The 20208-nt window shown below is 51.4% G+C and overlaps 1 protein-coding gene across 3 annotated transcripts in view; it reads right to left on the minus strand.

Annotated features, from left to right (window-relative positions):
* Positions 1 to 20208, minus strand: part of LOC114102314 (G-protein coupled receptor 157-like) — a 54694-nt gene that overhangs the window by 21659 nt on the left and 12827 nt on the right. The window contains exons 3-4 of one of the 3 annotated variants that reach the window (XM_027947733.2): positions 18500 to 18697; positions 15172 to 18216 (exon numbers count right to left, since the gene is read on the minus strand). The exons of 1 other annotated variant lie outside the window; for it this stretch is intronic. In XM_027947733.2, coding sequence (XP_027803534.2) covers positions 18001 to 18216; positions 18500 to 18697 — 414 coding nt within the window. In that variant the 3' untranslated portion in view covers positions 15172 to 18000. Of the gene's footprint in view, positions 1 to 587; positions 710 to 15171; positions 18217 to 18499; positions 18698 to 20208 lie in introns of those variants that run through there. One more of the 3 variants, XM_071617318.1, reaches the window with a different exon arrangement.

A 20208-nucleotide genomic window follows, 5' to 3' on the forward strand; every position in this document is an offset into this window, starting at 1 on the left:
TCATGTTACCTTTCCCTCATTATGCACTGCCTCAATCAAGGGAATCTGCAAGTAAGTGGCTGTAATGAGTTTAGTGGAGGGCCACTCAAAGACTCCACCTCTAAAAACAAACAAAAAAACAAGCAATACCTTTTTGGCGTTTATCTTCTTTGCATGCAGGTTAGCTATGTTACTTGCTGAAAAAGACTAAAATTCTCTGAAACCAAACTCAAAACAAAATTTTGACCAAAGCTCACCAGCGGCATCTAAGGATTTTGTAACCGACACATTTGATTGTGAAGTCTCTTCATCTCACATTCTTACCATGAAGAAGAAATGGGCAAATGAACCCTTTCAGACTCTTCAGTTTGGAATGTAGTCTGGATACTTTTTAAACAGCTGTTCCAGTGGAATGCTCAGCAGAAAGGGTCTTTGTAAACCTCACCTCTACTCCCTGTAAAAGTCCAGCAGCTGGGTGGGCGGAGGGGCAAGTACCCCCACAGGGTCTCAGAGTTGGCTCCAGGATACTAGGGACCCCCATGACTGCCCAGGGCTGCTGGGCAGGCCCTGCAGCAGGCCCTGGCTCCGGCCCCCTCCAACACACTTACCCCTTCCTTCCTCTCTTCATTGGAACTCTCCATCTCTGCGCTGCAGGGACAACGTGCTGCTTGCCTCCTCCAAGTGACAAACACACTGGATGGAGAGAGAGGACACTCCGGATGCACTTTGGCCGTGGCAACTACCAGCCAATTGCATTTTTACAGCTAGTCTAAGTCAGAATAACCCTTTCGGGAACCCAGGGGCCTGCCTGCCTTTCACTTCCGCTTTTCAGTTACATGTCTGGGGTATTTGGCTGAGCCAGTGGGTGCCCTGGGGTTGCAGGCTCAGTGTTGTCCTGATGGGGACAGTCTGTGGCGCTTCCCCACAGCGGAAGTCTCCACCAGTCAGACTTGAGGTGAGTGATTGGAAGAGTTATTTCTGTCAGGAACATAAGGAAAGCAACATTGTCACACTTATACCACACCAGGCAACACATAGGGGAGCCACAGATGGGGTCCCTGGATGCTTCTAGAAGCAGTTCCAGCCAGGAGTCTGCAACCAAGTCCTACTAGTCAGTAGCCGGTTTTTGCTCAAATAATCATACAACTTTTTTTTTTTTTTTTAATGCTGAGATGGAAGCTGGGGCTTCATGCTTGCTAAGCCTGTGCTCTACCACGCAGCCACACCCCCAGCGTCATGTTACTCTTTTGGGGGACAGTTCCTTATTCTCCTTTGTAAGACCCTATGAGTGGCCTAGAGATGTTCTTTTCTGTGCATTCATCAGGGTTGGGAAGGCACTAAAGAACTGCACCTTTATCCTGGCCTCTGGTCTGGGAAAGTAAGTCACACTGCTGGGCTGGGTCCATTTGCTGTCCACTCACAGCCAGGCCACTGCTGGCCCCTGTGCTTAGCACGTGTTCAGCTGCCAAGGGGCATGCTAGACCCAGTGGCCAAAATCCAGAGCAAAGTCCCCACCAAGCCCGCGGGTTTTCTTCTGTTCAGGACTCGCTCTTGGTTTTATTTGCTGTGGCACAAATCCAATTAATCTGGTCATTCTCCTCCTTCACCTTTCAACTAGTGACTGGAGACCACTGCGAGTTGGCCACCTGACCTTGGCACCTGCTGCAATCTCTGCGGTTGTGACCAGGGTTGCTCAGTGTGGAGACTGAGGAGGATGTCCTATGTGTGTGTTGGGGGTGTCCCTATGTCCCTGTTCACAGGAAAAGCACTTCCCTGGTGAAGGCGATCCCCCACTCACTGTCTTGACAGGGTCACAGTGAGGATGAATGCTGGCAAAGCTGCGCTGGTTGGTGGGAAACCGAAACCATGAGACCCTTTTTTATGTAACTGGGACTTTTCATTTTCATGCTTATGTTCCTGACAGGAGGCATGAGCACGTTAAATGCCAAACAAATTAAATTTCAGATGGCTAGAACATAACAGGTAGTTCATGCCTTGAACGCTGTTCTACTACCCCTCAGCACATCAAGGACAAAGTAGAAGGCTGTTCTTCTATCTCAGTACACTGAGGACAAATCTGATAATGGACAACAATCATCCTCTGAAAGGTCATGAGAATTTTAGGCACCACATTGATTATATCAACTAGAACCCAAGCTCATATTTCTGGCCTCTTAGAAAACCTAATTATTATGCTTATTTTACAAAGCCCACCATATGTAGTTTCATTTTTGATTGAGGAAAGTTATATTATACATTTAGGAAAGTTAAAACATATAAAGATATATTCTTCTCTTTTTATAAACCCTTTTTACTTTACATAGGAATTTATGATGAGCATAGTTAATATTGGCGGAAAGTGGACTGATGTTTAGAACTTACTTTCTATTGATAAAGATTATAAAGATATGAGAACTAGTGCACCTTGACTGAGAAACAAAGAAACTCTTTGAGAAAGCAGCTCAACCAGTTTTATGGGAATAAATTTAGTAATTAATTAAAGTAGCTTTATAAGATGTATCTTTAGACTAATGTTAGAAATATTATCCTATTTAGATTTTTGGTTTAGAAATTCTTAAGTTCTTAGTTGTATGGGTTTCTGATATGTTTTAAGAATGATTTATAAACTTTAGGATATTTTAAGTATAAGATTTAAGGGGACTTTTTTAGATGGGAATTTTAGATTACAAATAAAGTAAAGGTGTACTTTAAACTTAAAGGTTAATGATAGGTTAGAAGACTTAGAGTCTGGTTACGTAATTTGGCATTAGTTAATAAGAAAATAGCATATCTTGGGGAAAATAATAAATCTTGGGAAAATAATCTGAAAAATGTAAATTAGTGATGCATTTCATTAATGATTCTGTACTTTTAATAATTAAATAACTAAAGGTCATATCCTGGAAAAATGTAAATTAATGTTACATTTTTTTGTACCCCCAATCATGGTTAAGGAAATGTCATGTCTTGGCAAAGTTTTAAATTGTATAATCAATGATGTATTCTGAATTTCTAATGATGAGAAAAATTGCAATAAAAGATGACCCAGAGAAAGCTGCATTAGAGCCTTTCTCTGGAGATTGCTCCAACGGAACGATCCTGTCCCATCTTTTTGCCACTCACCCTTCAGGACTCCCTGGACCCCGCTAGGGCAGGACCCGGGCACTCCCCTTACGATTTTTCTTGGGTCCCAGCCCTGACACAATGGTTTCCCACTAGTGCACGGCCAGACCCGAGGTGGCAGATTATTTCAAAGTTTGAGAAACTCTCCAAAGGAAACGCACTTTAATGGGGTGGGGGGTCGGCTACGGGCGAGTGAGGGGAAGGGGACCAGGTTGCGCAATGGAACGGAAAGCAGCCCCCAGCCAGGTCACGCCCGGAGGCGGCGGCGAGGGGCCAGCGTCCTGACCCACACATTCCGCTTCTCCCGGGGCGTCCTCCGGCCAGTGCCCAGGGAGGGAGCCACGGGGGCCCAGAGGGGCTCAGTCAACCTGTACCTGGTTCCTGCCTTTCCGGGGGGCCGCAGGCTCAGCTCGGGGTCACCAACGCTCGCCCTGGCCCGGCCGGACGGGGCGCGCGGCTGGGCGCGGGTGGGCGGCGCTGTCCCACTGGGGCCCACCGGCTCCGGCAGCACCTTCCCGGCCCTGGTCCTCCGCGGCCTTGACCGGAGGCCTCCTTCTGGCCCATAACCTTGATTAGTTTTGTGGGGAGCAGTTGCCAGGCCGCTTGCCCAGCCGCCCTTAGGGTGCTCATGGAGGCCAAACGGCCACTGGACCCGAGGGCAGAGGATGCCCCTGCCCAGGTCCTCTGTAAGCCCTGCTGGGGTCCTCGTTGCCCCTCGGACCCCGGGCTCCTCCTCTCAGGCCGCCGTTGGGCCAGAAAAGGCCTTCAGACTCCATGGGCTCAAAAGCGGGCAGTGGCCCCCTGAGGGCACAGTGCTTTGGTCCTAAAGGCCTCCGTGTGGCCTGGGCTCGCCCACTGCGGGTGGACCTTGTGGGTTTTCAGAATTTCCGTTACCGCAGGAGTAGGTGGCAACCCCGGATTTCCGCGTGCAGAGCCCGGACCCCTGCCCCTGTCGCTGCTGGGCCGGGACGGGAAGGGGACGACTCATTGAAGCCTCTCTGCGCTTTGGAGTTGGAAACGCAGTAACAAAAAACCCCCGACCCACGGACCTCTTGACCAATTGCAGAGAGCAGAGGATTTCCAAGAAGCCGACTCGACTCGTGTTGTGAAGGCTCCTCTGATAGAACTGGTCAAGCAGCTGCAGGTGTCCCTGGGAGCTGGGCCCCGGGAGGGCACCTCTGACTTTCTCCTCCCTGAGAACCTTAGGACAGAGGTTAAAGAAGACCCAAAGCGAGTCAGCGGTTCTCTAGCTCAGAGCCTTGCCTGGGCCCTCTCTGACTTCTCACATTAGGTTGCTTTTCTTTTATTTTCTTTCTTTTTGGTGCTGGGGATGGAACCCGGGCCTGGGGCGTGCTGGGGTCTTTTGAACGGGGACAGTGTTTACCAAGAGTCCTGGTAAATCTCATTTCAGAAATCATTCTTACAAACACAAAATGTGAACACTGATGTTTCTACACCCTTCTAGGAAATTCAGCACCTGAAAACTGATTATTATGGAATGTAAGATTTTGGAGATTTCGTCTTAGCGTATATTTATGTTTTTATTTTCTAAGCCTATTGCTGTACTAGAGGAGAAAAGTAATAGGGTGCAAAATAGCCTCGGTCTGTTGGGGCTCAGATCACAGTGGGGGAAATGGCTCAAATAAGCACATAGATCAGCTTATAGCTAGGAACCGCCCCTAGGGTGTGTGTGTGTGTGTGCAGCTGGGCTGGGAGCCTTTCTTGACCTGTGGGCTGGAGCTGGGATGGAAGAGCTTACAGAGAAAGCCTTGCAGGCAGGGAACAGCACGTACCAAGGCCCTGTAGGACAGAGATCAGTGCCACCAAGAAATCACAAGGTCATGCTGGGAGCCATGGCATGGGAGGCCGAGGCAGGAGGATTGCAAGTACAAAGCCAGCCTCAACAACTTAGTTAATCCCTAAGCAACCTAGAGAGACCCTGTCTCAAAATCCAAAAAAAAAAAAAAAAAGGGGGGGGGATGGGGATATGGCTCAGTGGTTAAGCACCCCTGGGTTCAATGCCTGGAACCAAAATTAAAAAAAAAAAAAAAGCGAAAAAGGAATCACAAGGTCAGGGCAGCCAAAGACACAATGCAGGGCAGAAGAGTGGTGGAGAGGGGGCTGGGAAGTGGTGGAAGAGGGGGTAGGTCAGACTATCATTAGCACTTACAGCCTTGTTAAGGAGCTTGCTTTTGGTCCTAGGAGCTGAGGGAAGGCATTCAAAATTTGGGAGAAGCGAGATGTGGTGGCCACAGGCCTGGAATCTCAGCAACTGGGGAGGCTGATGCAGGAAGATTGCAAATTAGAGGACAACCTCAGCAACCCAACAAGATCCTATCTCTAAATAAGTAAATAAATAAATAAAGGGCTGGGGATATAGCTCAGTGGTAGAGTGCTCCTGGGTTTAATTCCCAATATTTCATACTTTTCAAATAAAAGTTTGGGAGAGGATGGGGGGTATAGCTCAGTGGAAGAGGTAGGTAACATGTATGAAGCCCTCAATTTGATCACCAAATCTTTAAAATTAGAAACAAGCTGCCAAGTGCAGTAGCACATGCCTGTGATCCCAGTGGCTCTGGAGGCTGAGAGTTCAAAGCCAGCCTCAGCAATGGTGAGGCGCTAAGCAACTCAGACCCTGTCTCAAAATACAAAGAGAGCTGGGGATGTGGTTCAGTGGTTGAGTGCCCCTGAGTTCAATCCCTAGTAACTCCTGTTCCGCCCCCCACCAAAAAAAAAAAAAAAAAAAGAAAGAAAGAAAGAAAAAGAAAAAAACCAAGCTGGGCGAGTGGCACACACCTGTAATCCCAGTGACTTGGAGACTGAGGCAGGAGGATTGCAATTCAGTGAGGCCCTAAGCAACTTAATACCTCACCATTAAAAGTAAAAAGGGCTAGGGACATAGCTCAGTGGTAAAGTCCCCCTAGTTCAATCCTGAATCTCTCTCTCTCTCTCTCTCTCACACACACACACACACACACACACACACACAGGAATTTTTGTTTGTTTTTTGTTTTTTGGTACCTGGTATTGAACCCAGAGGAGCTTATCTACTGAGCTACTTCCCCAGCCCTTTTTATTTTGAGACAGGATCTTGTAAGTTGCTGAGGTTAGCCTCCAACTTATGATTCTCTGGCCTCAGCCTCCTAAGTAGCTAGCATTACAGGTGTGTACTACTGAACTTGGCACCCAGGTGACTTTACAGATCACTCTGGCTGCCAGAGGAGAATATTTTAGGGACAAAACCATTGGGTTGGGGATGGGGAGAGGGGGCAGTGAATAAGAGAAGAGACGCAGATCCACTGGAGAGATATTTATCACATAGAATTGACAAAATGTGGCGATGGCAGGGTGGGGAGGGGGAATAACATTTCTCTATTACTACTGTAATAAGAAAACAAAAAGAATATCATCTTATTCATAAGAAAAATCCAACCAGGATGTAAAGTGTCAGATTAGCAGCACAGGGTAGACTGGCCAGTCCCTGGGCTGCTCCAAAGCTGGACAACGATATCAGGACTTCAGGTCCTGCTGGGCTCACCTCTCTAGGAATGTTCTGGAATTTTAAAGTTTTGCCTGGGCTTCGATTGCGCAGACTGCTAATGGCTCTCTTCCCCACCCCCAAATCCATTTGATTGGTTCTTCTTCCAGAGTTCCCTTGTGAGTATTCCATCACCGACCTGTGGCTGCCCCCAATACAGTCATCTTCTCCCAGTGCCTTTGCGTTTGGTATAGGTCTAAGATCGCAACATATGCAAAGATGACACTTCCGATAACCTGACCTTCTTCTTCGTCTCTTTCTCCATCCCACTGCCTAGAGCGTGGACACCACCAGTGTGGGCCAAAAGATTGAGGCCACACAGGACAAACAACAAGACCGGAGAGCTGGGCACCGTGGCCCATACCTGTAATCCCAGTGAACAGTAGAGGCTGAGGCAGGAGGATCGAAAATTTGAGGACTGCCTCAGCCATTTAGCAAGGTCCTCTGCAACTTAGTGAGGCCTGTCTCAAAAAAAAAAGGAGGAGCTGGGATCCCTTACCGCGAGGAAGCCCATGCCAACACCAGGCGGCCTGCCTAGACTTAGTAAGTAGTAAAGAAAGATCCTCTTTCACTTAGCTGTCTGTCCCGTGAAGCTGAGCCTGATGTTCACTGATAACAACCCTCATTAGCTCCTGCCTGAAGGTCTCCTGGAATTGAAAACACAAGATTTGATACCAAAGTCCTGGTTGTGCCAATGGTGCTGCCTGCTGTGCTTGGTGCACACTGTGCAGTTGGTCAACAGGCTGCCGTCCGCCCGTGGAGAGGGTGTGTGGTCTGTGTGCCTGCCAGTGGCCGCCCCTAGCTGAGCCAAGGTGGCCAGCGACAGCCATCCTCTCAGTGAAAGAGCAACCCTTGGTGGCAGTAGGAGATGTAGGAGGAGCGCTGAAAATTGGGGAGGCCCCGGGGCTGTTCAGACATTGTAGGAAGTGCTTTCCACGACATTAAATTAACCGACGGAGACAGGAAGAGAGCTGAAGGCCTCTTCACACACATGGCTGTTTTGACACACATGGCTGGGAGTCGGGGAAGCTGGGGATTGAGCCCAGGGCCTCGTGCGTATTCCATCACTGAGCCGTGTCTGCAGCACCCCTTCCTTCTGCAGTGCTAGGATGGAACCCAGGGCCTGTGCAGGCCAGGCAAGCGCCCTCCCGTTGAGCTCTGCACCCAGCTCGCACCTTCAGGTTTGAAATCTGACGAAACAGCTCTCTGCTGGAAGAGAATGTTCTGAGGACCTTCATCTTAAAAGACCGACCCCATGCTGCTGGAGCGGATGCCAGCGGAGGTTTAGCTGGGCTGCGGTCTTCATCCAAACTGCAACTCTTTTGTCTGTGTTCAGATTAAAAAGCTGCACAAGACCCCAGCGGTCTGACGGGCGATTTTCCCCTAAGCCGTTGTTTCTGTGTGCCACAAGCAGGTGTCAGGTTCTTGAGGAACACATTCATCGCATCACAGTAGAGATGCCCAGCGTGTGTCTCTGAGGCACACAGTGAACTTGTTACCAAGGCAGGGCAACCTGCGGCAGGCTTGATTGCAGGGAGGGGCAGGAAGGGAGAAACCGCTCTCAGCCATTTCCATTCCAGGTGAGATAAGGAAGGAGTGTTACCAGGGTCCAGGCAGACCCAGCCAGCCACCGTACCCCTGCAGTGCCCCAGCAGCTCCTTGTGTCGACACAAAACCTCAGAAGCCCAATGCCCACCCAGGTGTCTCCCTCCCCCTGTGTCCTGTGACCATCCGCACCCCACCAGCGCGTGCCATCTGGTCATCAGAACCCAACTCTGCAGGGTGGGTGGAGAGGAGGGGGAGACGCCCTTCCAAGTCAATGCTCTTGCTCCAGGAGCCGGGACTACTCCGTCATCAGTTAAGTTCGGGACCAAGCTTCTGACAAATGCCCCCTGGGCAGGGGAGTGGCTGATTGTGTTCTGACACACCTCAATATGACCAGGTTGTTATATTTTTTCCTACCAAGAACAGAGTTTGACCTTGCCTATCAGAGAACACAAGTGTACAAGGAGGGTGTGTGTGTACCTGGGAATCACGGACAGAAAGCATGGCAGCCTGGGTGTCACCAGGCTTTGCGGAGACCAGGCAGCTCCTGTTGACCACGTGTCACCCAGGGTGGACGCTTCTTTGTGTTCAAACTTCACTACTTTTATATTGTGGTTAAAAACCACATACCATAAGGCTTACATCGTCTTAGCCAAATTAAAGAGTCTGCTCAGGGCTGGGGGTGTAGCTCAGTGGTATAGCACTTTCTTAGCATGCATGTGGCCCTGGATTTGATCCCCTGCGCTGCAAAAAGCAACAACAACAACAATAAATGTTAGGTGAACAAAGCCAGACAGAAAAAAGTCACAGATTGTGCAATTCCATTTAAATGAAATTCCAGAATAGATCACTCCTTACAGACAGAATGCAGATTGGTGGTTGCAGGGGAATGAACAGTGACTGTGGAGGGACACAGGTTTTCCTTTGGGACAATGAACTAGATATAGTTGGCAATTGCAAAACATCAGGAATATATTAAATGCTCTTAAACCGTTCATTTAAAACTGTTTAATTGTGTTATGTGGATTTCATCTGAATAAAAATATGTGGCAATATTCTATAACAGGTGCTAACTGTACAACTCTATCTCCATGCTTTAGTGACCTCACCTTAATGTTAAAGGATAATTTTCCCCAAAAGATAAAAACCATGAGCCTTGGGGGTGGGCGGAGAGTAAGGTGGCTCAGTGATGGCGCACACGTGTAGCACTCAAAAGCCCCTGGGTTTGCCGGGTGCGGTGCAGGCTTGTAACCCCAGGAAATCAGGAGGCTGAGGCAGAGGATCACAATTTTTTTTTTTTAAGAGAGAGAGAAAGAATTTTTAAGAAATATTTATTTGCTAGTTTGTGGCGACAACATCTTTATTTTTAGGTGGTGCTGAGGATGGAATCCAGCACCCCAGGCATGCCAGGCGAGTGCGCTACCGCTTGAGCCACATCCCCAGCCCCAGAGGATCACAAGTTCAAGGCCAGCCTCAGCAACTTATAGAGGCCCTAAGCAATTCAGTGAGACCCTGTATCAAAATAAAAGACTGGATGTGGCTCAGTGGTTAAGTGCCCCTGGATTCAGTTCCCTCTACAAAAAGGAAGGAAGGAAGGAAAGGAAGAAGGGAGGGAGGGAGGGGTGAGGGGAAGAAAGGAAGGGGAGAAAGAAGGAAAAGGAGGGAGGGGAGAAAGGGGAGGATGGAAGGAAGGGAGGAAGGGAGGGAGGGAGGGAGGAAGCCCCCCCTAGGTTCAATCCTGGTCAAAACAAAACAGAGCAACAACAAAACCCCAGGACTCTTGTAGGGATTGAAAATAAACATGTGCTAAAGGTTTTACAGAACTCATTATTTATGAGAGATCCGGCAGACGGTGTAACTGATTCAAAAGAGAAAGTGGAGCTGAGGCACGTTGATCATCCATCAGGAACACTGAACTGCATTTGCAAAGTCACATGCTGCCTTCTGGAGGGGACTCCAGGGAAAATCCGCGGACGAAACCTGCGTGTCTACGGATAAGAATCATTTCGCAATGCCGGGCCTGGTGGCCTATGCTTGTCATCTCAGTGACTTGGAGGATGAGGCAGGAGAACAGCAAGTTCAAGGCCAGGCTGGGCAACTTAGCAAGACCCTATCTCAAAATAAAACTGAGAAGGACGGTGATGTAGCAGTGGCCGAGCACCTGGACTCAATCCTCCGTAATGGAAAAAATAAAACTAGAAAGAATGATTTCACAAGGACATTCTCACCTACGATGCTCGGGATGAAGGCTGGAAGGCAGTGTGGGGCGGAGCCCGAGAAGCAGAGCAGGACCCTCCAGGACACTCTGCTCCTCTGGGCACACATTTCCTCTATAGCAGCTTGAAATCCTGAAACGGGCCATGGTGGGAGCACCCCACACATGGGCAAACCCAACAAGTCAGCTCCCCAGCCCCTGGGCCCCAGCACACTTCAGGAGCTGGGGCTGTCACTGGATGAGGAGTCCCCAGAAGGGAGAAGGGCACCTAAATGCAGCCCTGGCAGGTTTTTTTGTTTGTTTTTTTTTTTTTTTTTGGTACTGGGGATTCAACCTGGGCACTTTACTCTGAGCCACATCCCTAGCCCTTTTTTTATTTTTTATTTTGATACAGGGTCTTACTAGACTGCTCAGGGCTTCACTAAGTTGCTGAGGCTGGCTGCAAACTTGGTGATCCTCTTATTTCAGCCTCTAAGACACTGGGATTCTGGGCATGTGCTACCATGCCTGGTCCTGGCTGGTTCTTACACCACAGAAAGGAATCTCAGGGTGCATCAAAAGAGGCTCAAGCGGAGACTTATTTAGGAAGGCAGATGGGTTTGGTAAGCCACATGGATGCCCTTGAGGGGAGAGGGAGGGCAGGCTGGAGGGTGGGGAACCGTTGGTCTCCAGGGTTTCTTTTCGAGGAAACCTTGTAAATGGAGTCTGTGAGAAGCATAAGGAGTGGCATCAGCCTGAGGATCTTTGATCGTGGAGCCAGAGGAGGTCATGGTGGTCTGTTTCTTTTCCAGAATCATCAGGTTGGTGTTACCTGGTTGATAATGTGAAGAGCTTGGACCATGTCAGGGTGTCTCACAAGCTCTCTCTCTGGGTTTCTTCACATCAGTCTAAAAAAACGCGTCCTGTAAACTCGCAAAGCCCACAGGTACTAATTAACTGGATTTACGGTCCTCTCAAATTTATTGGACCCTTTAAGAATTCAGGCCAGGAGTGAAGGTGAGGAGGGCGTTTGGTGGGGTTTTAGATGTAAAGTTCCAGTCGTCTTTCCCTCCCTGTCGCCTCCTCCTACCTATCCTTATTTCTCCATTTCCCACCTGGGATCTTGTTGTGGAAGCCGGCAGCCCCCATCCCCACCCTCCCGCAGTTGAACCACATGAGCATCCGCCCACATCCTGAGGCCCCTCGCTGGTCTGTGCAGGGCAGCACCACCTCACCAGGAGGAATGCCCAGTTCTGACAGCAGCCCGGGTTCCATCCCTGGCTCTGCAGCAGACTCTCCAGCTCCACCTCAGACCTGTGGACGCTAAAGTCGGAGAAGCACTGCTCCCTGCCTTCCCTGAATGTGGCCCCTCAGTGACCCCTCCCGGGACACCTGCTCCGAGGACTCCCAGGTCTGTGCCCAGCCAGGGCAGACTTACCCCCAGGAGTCTCCGGCACTGCTCCTCTCTGGTGGCCAACTTCAGGCTGCACTTGGAGCAGACCCTCTGACCCTCCTAGGATGGTGGCTGATAAGGTGACAGAGGGGTGGGAAGGGGCAGGCGATGGCTCTCCCTGATACACCTTTATCTGCATTAAACCCAGACCCGAGTAAGAAAACACACTGCCCTCCACCCCCACCCTATGATCTCATGATCTATTCGTGGAGGCTTGGCGCATGGCTGGAGGCGTGTGGCTGGACTCCCGTGTGCTCAGAGGGCTGAAGCCAGAGTCACTTCAGCTCAGGAGTTTAAGACCATCCTGGGAAAGGTCGCAAGATCCCATCTCTTAAAAGACTGAAAGCCTAGGGGTACGGCTCAGTGGCAGGGTGCTTGCCTGGCATGTTTGAGGCTCCGGGGTTCCATCCCCAGCCCTGAAAAACACAACTTAACAAAAGGGGACTAAAGAATGTAACCACACCTGGACGTACCCTAAAGATGACCTTTTTAGGGACTGGGTTTGTGGCTCAGTGGTAGAGCACTTGCCTAGTACCTGTGAGGCACTGGGTTTGATCCTCGGCACCACATAAAAATAAATTAAAAGAAAATAAAGGTATTGTGTCCATCTACCAATAATAATAATAATAATAATCTTTTTACAAGATAATTTCTGTCTCCAAATAGAAATTCTTCCCTTTCCTATAGAAAAAAAAAGGTATATAAGCTTAGAGTTATGACACCCTTCTTCAGTGTAATAACTTGTTAATTCTCCAGTTAATTTTTTTGCTGTTTTTTTCCCCAGCAAACCCTGGAATTTCCCTTCGCCTCTGCACCCTCATGCAACGGGCCCAGGCAAGACCAGGGCTCGGCCGTCTGCCAGGGAGAGGAGCTATGGGAGGGGTCCAAGGGAGAGAGGGGCTGCTTCCCTGGTTTTGAGGAATTGCCAGAAATCCTTGTGTAAACGGAGGCACCCATCAATTAAGTCCCCCCTCCCAAGGCCCCTGGGGGCCACTGGGGGCCACTGAGGCCTTGCTGAGGCCCAGAAGCAGGCGAGTTCGAGGTGGTGATATCCTGGGTCACGGAGCTCTTTGCCCAGTCATTGGTGAAGCAGCGGCCTCAGGTCAGTCTCCCTGTCACCCCCAGGTTAGGTGAAACCCAGGCTGAGGGGCCACATCATCTGCCCAGAGTGATCCAGTCATAAGTGGCGGAGCTGTGGTTGGAACCCAGGCTTCCTTCCCAGAGCCCCGTGGCTCACAGACCTGGTAGTGGGGACTCATCTGCTTCTCTTTTCCTCAGGGAATTGAAACCACCCACTTGGCTTTGTACCTAAATGTGGCTGCCTGTGGCCCCCTCACCTCACCACTCCCAGGAGAGCTGCCCAGGGACAGGGACGCTGCAAGTCACTTTCTGGTTCCCTCTGGAATGTCCTGGAAAGGTGCCTCAAAGCATCCAAAGACAGTTTACACCCCAAACCCTCTCAGGGCTCTCCCTCCAGTCCTCAGCGGGCTGAGAGAGAGGAATTTGGAGATTCAGAGAAAAAAGTTACACAAGTCTTAAAAGAGAAGCGCCCATGATTTGTTGGAATACCCAAGAAACAGCTCATGAGGGTGCAGGCTGGGCCCTGAAGACGGGAGTGAAATTGTGTCACCCCACCCTAACGCCACCTCTAGCCCCTGGCTGCTGCCCCATAAATATTAGGACCAAGGCCTTTCTGCTCTCACTGTTGGGACAGCCCACCTTCCTCCCTGAACACGGAATCCTTCCCTCCTAAGCAAACCTCTGCTTGCCGCCCCTTTCGGATGTATCCTTAAATATTCCCTCCTGTGACATTTTTCAAGAACCCCACTGGTCCTGAGTTGAGGTTCCCCTTTCAGGGACCTCCTCGGACCCTCCTTGGGTGACGACTGTGCCCAGCATTTGAAACAGTTCTGTCATGATCCTTGCCCCATCCCACACCCTGCAAGGCCCACCTTTTTCTTGAGGGTGCCTTGAGCACGCCTAGGCAACCACTCTACACCGAGATACACCCCCCAGCCCCCAAACCACCGATCTTGACATTCAGAACCATGGCTAGGGCTAGGAAGGCCGCTGAGTGGTAGGGCTCATGCTTAGAGTGCATGGGGCCCTGGTTTCATCCCCAGCACCAAAAGAGAAAAGGATTGACATTCCATTCTTGTCCCATCCCACTCTGAGAGCCTGCAAAGGACGCTGGCCAGAGGACAGGGGCTGCAGCCAGCCAGAACGTACCTGGGCTTTCTCAAAAAAACATGAATTTGTCAAACATGTCAGCTAAACACTCTGGCCATCCATGGCTGGCACGGTGACTATCTTAACAACTTTGTTTATCCTACAGGGTTTGGAATGCATGCCAAGGTCACCTGGTGGGTGAGTTGGCACTTATGACCAAGATGCCCTGTAGTCATGCCAAGGTGGATCCCTAGAGATAGGCTGGGAGTGGCTTCTTCCATTTTTCTCCCAGGTAAGCGCATGGCATGGAGTTTAGAGATACAAAAGCCAGACAGAATCGCTAAAAGACTGCAAAGGGTTACCCCAAAGAAGAAACTGCAATTTAGTATTCCTTAAATTTGCACGTTGCACCTAAATAACAAAATTGGTGTTAAAAGGTATCATTTCCAGAGGCTAATGTTGTTTTGACTTCACAAAATCCAGAAAGAAGAATGAAGAAACAAAGCTTGAGAGATATAGGAGGGCAACGTTCTAAGATGCAATAATTAATATGTGCCTAGGCCAGGGGTGGCTTGGGAGGCTGAGGCAGGAGGATCACAAGTTCAAAGCCAGCCTCAGCATCTCAGCAAGAGCCTGTCTCAAAAAAAAAAAAAGCCTAAAGCAGGCCACTTGGGTTGTGCAAGCAAAGCCGCTGGCTCCTCTCCCTGGTTTTGAAATGCCTTCAGAGCACAGCCTTTCAGAGAAGAGCTCCCAGAGTCCCACACATCCCTATCAGGAAGCCTGCAAGGCAGATGCAGTGATTCACCAGGTACCATCAAAAAGTGAGACATGATGGGCAACTGGGCCTGCAGCTCAGCCCTGGAGTGTCTCCCTCCTGCAAGTTTAGGCCCAAGTCATGGGTGCCAAGTACCTGGACCTGTTGACCCTCGTTGTGGACAGGGCCCAGGAATCTGTATTTGAATACGCCCCACTTTCTTCCTCCATGATCTTCACCAAGTAAACTCAGAAACTGGCTATCCCTATGGGGTGGCACCTTATGGGACATTTGCCAACACAGAAGGGCAGAGATGTCTCTCCAGGTTTCAGCAGAGAGGAAGGCTGCCCGAAGTAGGCCAGTCTGAGCCTCCAGGCCCACCCCTCCCACATCAGTGGTCAGTCCCTTTACCCAACTGCAGAAGAAAAATAATTTATTTATTTAATTTAAAATAGCAAGACTTTGGCTTTCACAGACAGTCAGGGGTTTACGGTACAATGTTGCATGTGCAAAAACTCACACTGTCTTATGCCACAACAGGAAGTCTGTAAAAACAGGTTTTCTCATTGTAGACAGGTGAAGAGTTCTGTTCGTACCCTCAGCCTGGGCTAAAGAATAATCTTTATTAAAAAACAAAACTGAACAAACCAACCAACTTTAAAAAAAAAAAAAATCCAACTCTCAGAAGCACAGAGGCAGGAAGTGGCTGGTCAACCTGATTACAAGACCAAGATTCAGCTGTGCAAAAGGACAGGGGGCGGGGGGGCAGGGGATACAGTCAGGGGCCGCAATGACCTTAAGCTGGGGCAGATAAACACTAATGACCGTAACGGAACCCACTGGGGTCCAGCAAAGTGTCAAAGGGGTGAAGCCAGCCTAGTCAGGCTCTGATCAGAAGCGATGGCCCCTCCTGCTGTGGGGGTGCAAACTCCCTCCCGTTCCCCTTTGGTTCTGAACTCTGCCCACCCAGCTGGACTGACTGTCCCTGGCTCTAAGCAAGAGGCAAGGCATTCTGTGAGATGGGAGGGCCAGAGGCCAAGGCTAAGGCACCTAAGGCGTGTGGACAAGCCCCTCCCCTGCCTACCGGACCACTGCCACTCCTGGTAACCGTTCATCTGCAGCACCAAGGTGGGCAGCAGAGAAAGCAGAATTGGAAATAACACAAGGTGTAAATGTTTGGAGGTTTTTTACAAAAACAGACAATCCAGACACCAAAATGGCACCAAAAAAGAATGGAATGAGAACTTGAATGAGCCCTAGCACCTAAAGCAGGTGTTCTTGGAGTCCCCAACTCCCTCTATAGGCCTTTTCTGAGCACAGCCAAGCTGGGGAGACCCAGGTCCTCGCCTCTGGGCACTGTCTGGAGCTCCCTGCTGAACAGTTTATCCTAATGTCTTTGCTCTGGGGCCAGGACTCTTACTCAACTGTGGATCATTTTCTTGTTTGTAGCAAACAAATCCCTGAATTTCTGTCCCATTCTAGATGCTAAAAGGTCTTCACCAGCTGTGTGCCCGGAGGTTTGCTGTGACCTCTTTAGGGGAGGCTGTTTCTGTCAGGAGATGTCCTACTGGTAGGGAACCTTCCATACGGTAGCCCAGAGCTTTCGTTGAATCCTAAGGGGATTCCCCCCTCTTGCTAACTTTCATAAAGAACTGTTTTCAAAGAAAACATTTTAGACTCAATCCTCAAAATGACTACTCCTTTCCTGATACAGATTTTGCTTTTGAAAGTCAAACAAACAGATAGCACAGCATGGTTTTGGTTTTAATCCAGAGCCATTTTACTGGGTCTGGAAATCATTTCAGTTTTGCAGAATTCTGGCAGGACCCAAGGGAAGTCACTTATGGGTAAAGCTGGGGGTGTCCTTGCCGGCCTCTAAGGTCACATGTATTACTTCCTGAGGTTCTCAGTTGTGGTGACTTGCAGAGATCGCTTTCTGGAATGAGAGGAAGTATTGGTGTAGGAGCTATGGACTACAGAGCTATAGAGGCTTCTTAGAATCCTTTTTCTTTTAAATGTAAATGATTCCCCAGGCCTCAGGCTGCCACTTCCCCCAACCAACCACCAAAAAGCCTCAATCTTTTTTTTTTTTTTTTTTGGTGCCAGGGACTAAATGGCCATCCTTGTCCATGCCCAGCACACACTCTACCTCTGAGCTCTGCCCCTAGCTGAGGCTGAATCTGAAAGCCTTCACCTTCAAGGAGGAAACAGCATGTGGGTCATCTACTCTCTGAGCATCTTTCCTCCAAAAACGCAGGCTAGGATGTGAGCAAACCAGGCCCTCTCCCTACCCACCCTAAGAACGAGGGCAGTAGGTGAAAATACCAGGAAAGAGTGTGCGGTCCTCAGGGTTCCCCTGGACGCCTCTGCCTTGGCACTGGAGGAGGGGGCATGTAGTTTATGTGACTGACCAGCAAGGGGAGGACTCCGGATCTGGCCTGTGCTAAAACTTAAAACACAATCCACATGAAGGGCGGACAGTCCACAGAGAGGAAACCCAGGGCCCATGTGGTGGCACTGGCCTGTACTCCCAGTTATTCAGAGGCTGAGGCAGGAGGATCACAAGTTTGCAGCCATCCTGGGTAACTTAGGGAGTCTCTGTCTCAAAATAAAAAGGCCTGGGAGGTAGCTCAGTGTAGAGTGCTTATGGAGCATGTTCAATCAAGGCCCTGGGTTCAAGCCCAGTATTGCAAAACAAGAGAGAATCCAGGAAGCACCCAGGGGACTGTCCCTGAGTGGCTGCGCTAGGCTGTGCTCATTTGTGGCAGTCACAGGTGACCTCAGGGGACCTGTTTAAAGGGAACTGCCCCTCTGCTGACCAGCAGTGTTATCCAAGGAAAGCTGGGCTCTTCAGGGGATCCCAACACCTGACAAGCCAGGAATCTCCCTATGATGTCAGGGCAGGGGACACACCTCTGGGTCCCTCAAACTGTAAACAGTGCCATGTGGCCTCAGAACACTGAGAGCCCCCGCTCCGAGGCACTTGACAGGGTCCTGCCTCACTGGCTCTGAGTTTCATGCTGGGCTCACCCAGATGAATCCCAGGTGCGCCAGGACACAGGCCCGGGAAGGTGCTGCCTGAGGCTCAGGAGGTAGAAAGGCTGAGCTGGTGGCTGCTCGCTCACCAGGTCAAGAGCTTCACCCACGGGGGCTTCAGGTGCAGCAGAAATGCACCCTGTCCCTGCAGTGGGATGCACAAAGCTGCCTGTCCCGGACAGGGACACAGTGTGAGGACAAGCTAACGCTCAGGTGCTGGGAGGCTCCTCTGGGGTCTGTCTGGGTTCCTGAGCGTCTCTGGTCTTGGAGGGCACAGAAGCCCCCGGAGGGCGGGCTGGGCTCTGGGTGGAGGGCTGGGAGCCGCAGCAGCAGCAGCAAAGGGAGACGAGCCGCGTGCGGACGGCACGGGTGCAGAGCACGAACATGATGCAGTTGGCTCCCCCCTGGAAGGTGTTGCCGATTCCCTGTTGGGAGGAAAGAAGGGGCCTGAGCACAGTCTGCAGGCAGTCGCAGGACCACCACGTGGAACTGCCTGGACCCAGGACCTTTCCTGCCCTCCCTGCCCTGGGAGACTGCCCTGGATGCTCAGCTCCCACTTCCCTGTCCTAGGCCGCTGCCCACCCGGGGCAGGGAAGGAGACGGAGCTCCTTGGCTGCAGCCCTAAAACTGGGACACAGGGACTCTTCTGTGGGACAGGGGATCTGGCCATGCCACGGAGGGGCAGCAGGGTGGAGAGGGCAGACCTACATGCAGAACGACCAGCACTGGTATCCGCACGGCCGGGGAGCCACAGAGGGTCAGGACGAAACGCACAGTGCTCCAGACGCGGAGGCAGATGAAGATGAGGGGGATGAGGACCAGCTTCTTGTCAGCCACAGAGGAGGAGCGGCGCTGCAGCTGGTGTGTGTCGCAGAGGATGGGCCGGTACTCCGAGAGCGCTTCCCGCTGCACAGGGGACAAGAGCAGACCTGACCAAACGGCTCTCTGGCCACTTCCGCCCACAGCTGCCCTGTCTTCCTGGGCACCTACACTAACTAGCCAGGAAGGCAGGAGCGGGGCCTCTGGGGCCTCCTGGGCCTGATGCTCTGGAGCCTCTGACCTGTTCCAAACTGGACCCTTTTCCAAACCCTCGACTTGCAGATCACTGCCCACGCCCCATCTGCACAGGGGGTGTCCCAAAGACGCCGAAACTCCTCGGGCCTCAGAGGGACGCCTGGCCTTGGCCCTCGTGTGCTTGCCCATCTGCCAGGGGAAGCTCCATCTTCCTCGATTCCTGGGCCAGACACGTGGGCATCTTCCTCCACTCTTCTCTCTCCCCCAGTTTCCGTCCAACTCACAGGTGGGTCCTGCAGACCCTCCTGCCCACCACCACGCACGCCCCGGCCCCAGCACCATCGCCACTTCTCCAGGTGCCAGGAACGGTGTCCCAGCCCCCCCCCCCCCTCCCGGCCACCTCCCCACCTGCGGTCCATTCTCAACACAGAAGCAGAGGGCTCCCTGAAAGCCCGAGGCGGGTGGGTGAGTGCTCGTTCCCACCCCTGTCCCCTAGTTCCCGCCACCCCAGCCACAGGGTCCCCTACTGTTCTCCCAGCAGGCCTCCAGCCCGGGCTCGGTGCTGGCGGTTGCCTGTGTCTGGAATGCTTTCCCCTCTTGGTTTGTGTGGTCACTCCCTCGCTGCCGCCTCCTCCTCCTCCCCCTCCTTCTTCTAATCTGGGGATTGGATCCAGGGGTGCTCAACCACTGAGCCACACCCAGCCCTTTTTATTTTTTATTTTGAGACATGTCTTGCCTGGAACTTGTGATCCTCCTGCCTCAGCCTCCTGGGTCGCTCCCTCCCCCTCTCCAAGCCTCTGCTCCCAGGTCACCTGCTGGACGAGGCTGACACCCTGCACAGCTGTTTCCCAGCTGCCCCCTCCCTACATCCGGCCCTTGGCTGTTGTCTGTTCTAGCTCCTGTCATCTCCATCCTCTGACATCAGCCACCCTTGTTTTCAACTTGTTCCCACTAGTGCACCCCACTTCTAGAACACAAGACCCCCCAGCACAGGACTATCGTGTCCCTACCCACCCACCCACCACAGGAAGGGCAGCTGGAACCTGCCTTGGCTTCCCGACTCCTGGGAATGTCTTTCACGAGAGGGAGGAGGCACTGTTCCAGATCAAAACCCAATTTGTAAAAATAGGTGAGCCAACACAGACCAAAGACATGCACCGAGCCTCAGCCGAGCCTGTCTGGGACCCCAAAGGCCTAGGTGCGGGGAGCAATGCACACCTGGGCCTCCCTGAGCACCCAGGCGTCTGGGCTCACCTGGGCAGAGCACCTCGACCCTTGCAGCCTTGGGGGCAGCCCAGAGAGCTTCCAGCCCTACCCTTTGGAGCTGCAGGTTTGGGCGAACTTCCTATGGGAGGACAGAGGGGTCATGGGCTGGAGATCTGGGCCCAGACCGGGCTGTGGGT

The sequence above is a fragment of the Marmota flaviventris genome, chromosome 10, assembly GCF_047511675.1.
Source record: "Marmota flaviventris isolate mMarFla1 chromosome 10, mMarFla1.hap1, whole genome shotgun sequence".
Taxonomy (NCBI): domain Eukaryota; kingdom Metazoa; phylum Chordata; class Mammalia; order Rodentia; family Sciuridae; genus Marmota; species Marmota flaviventris.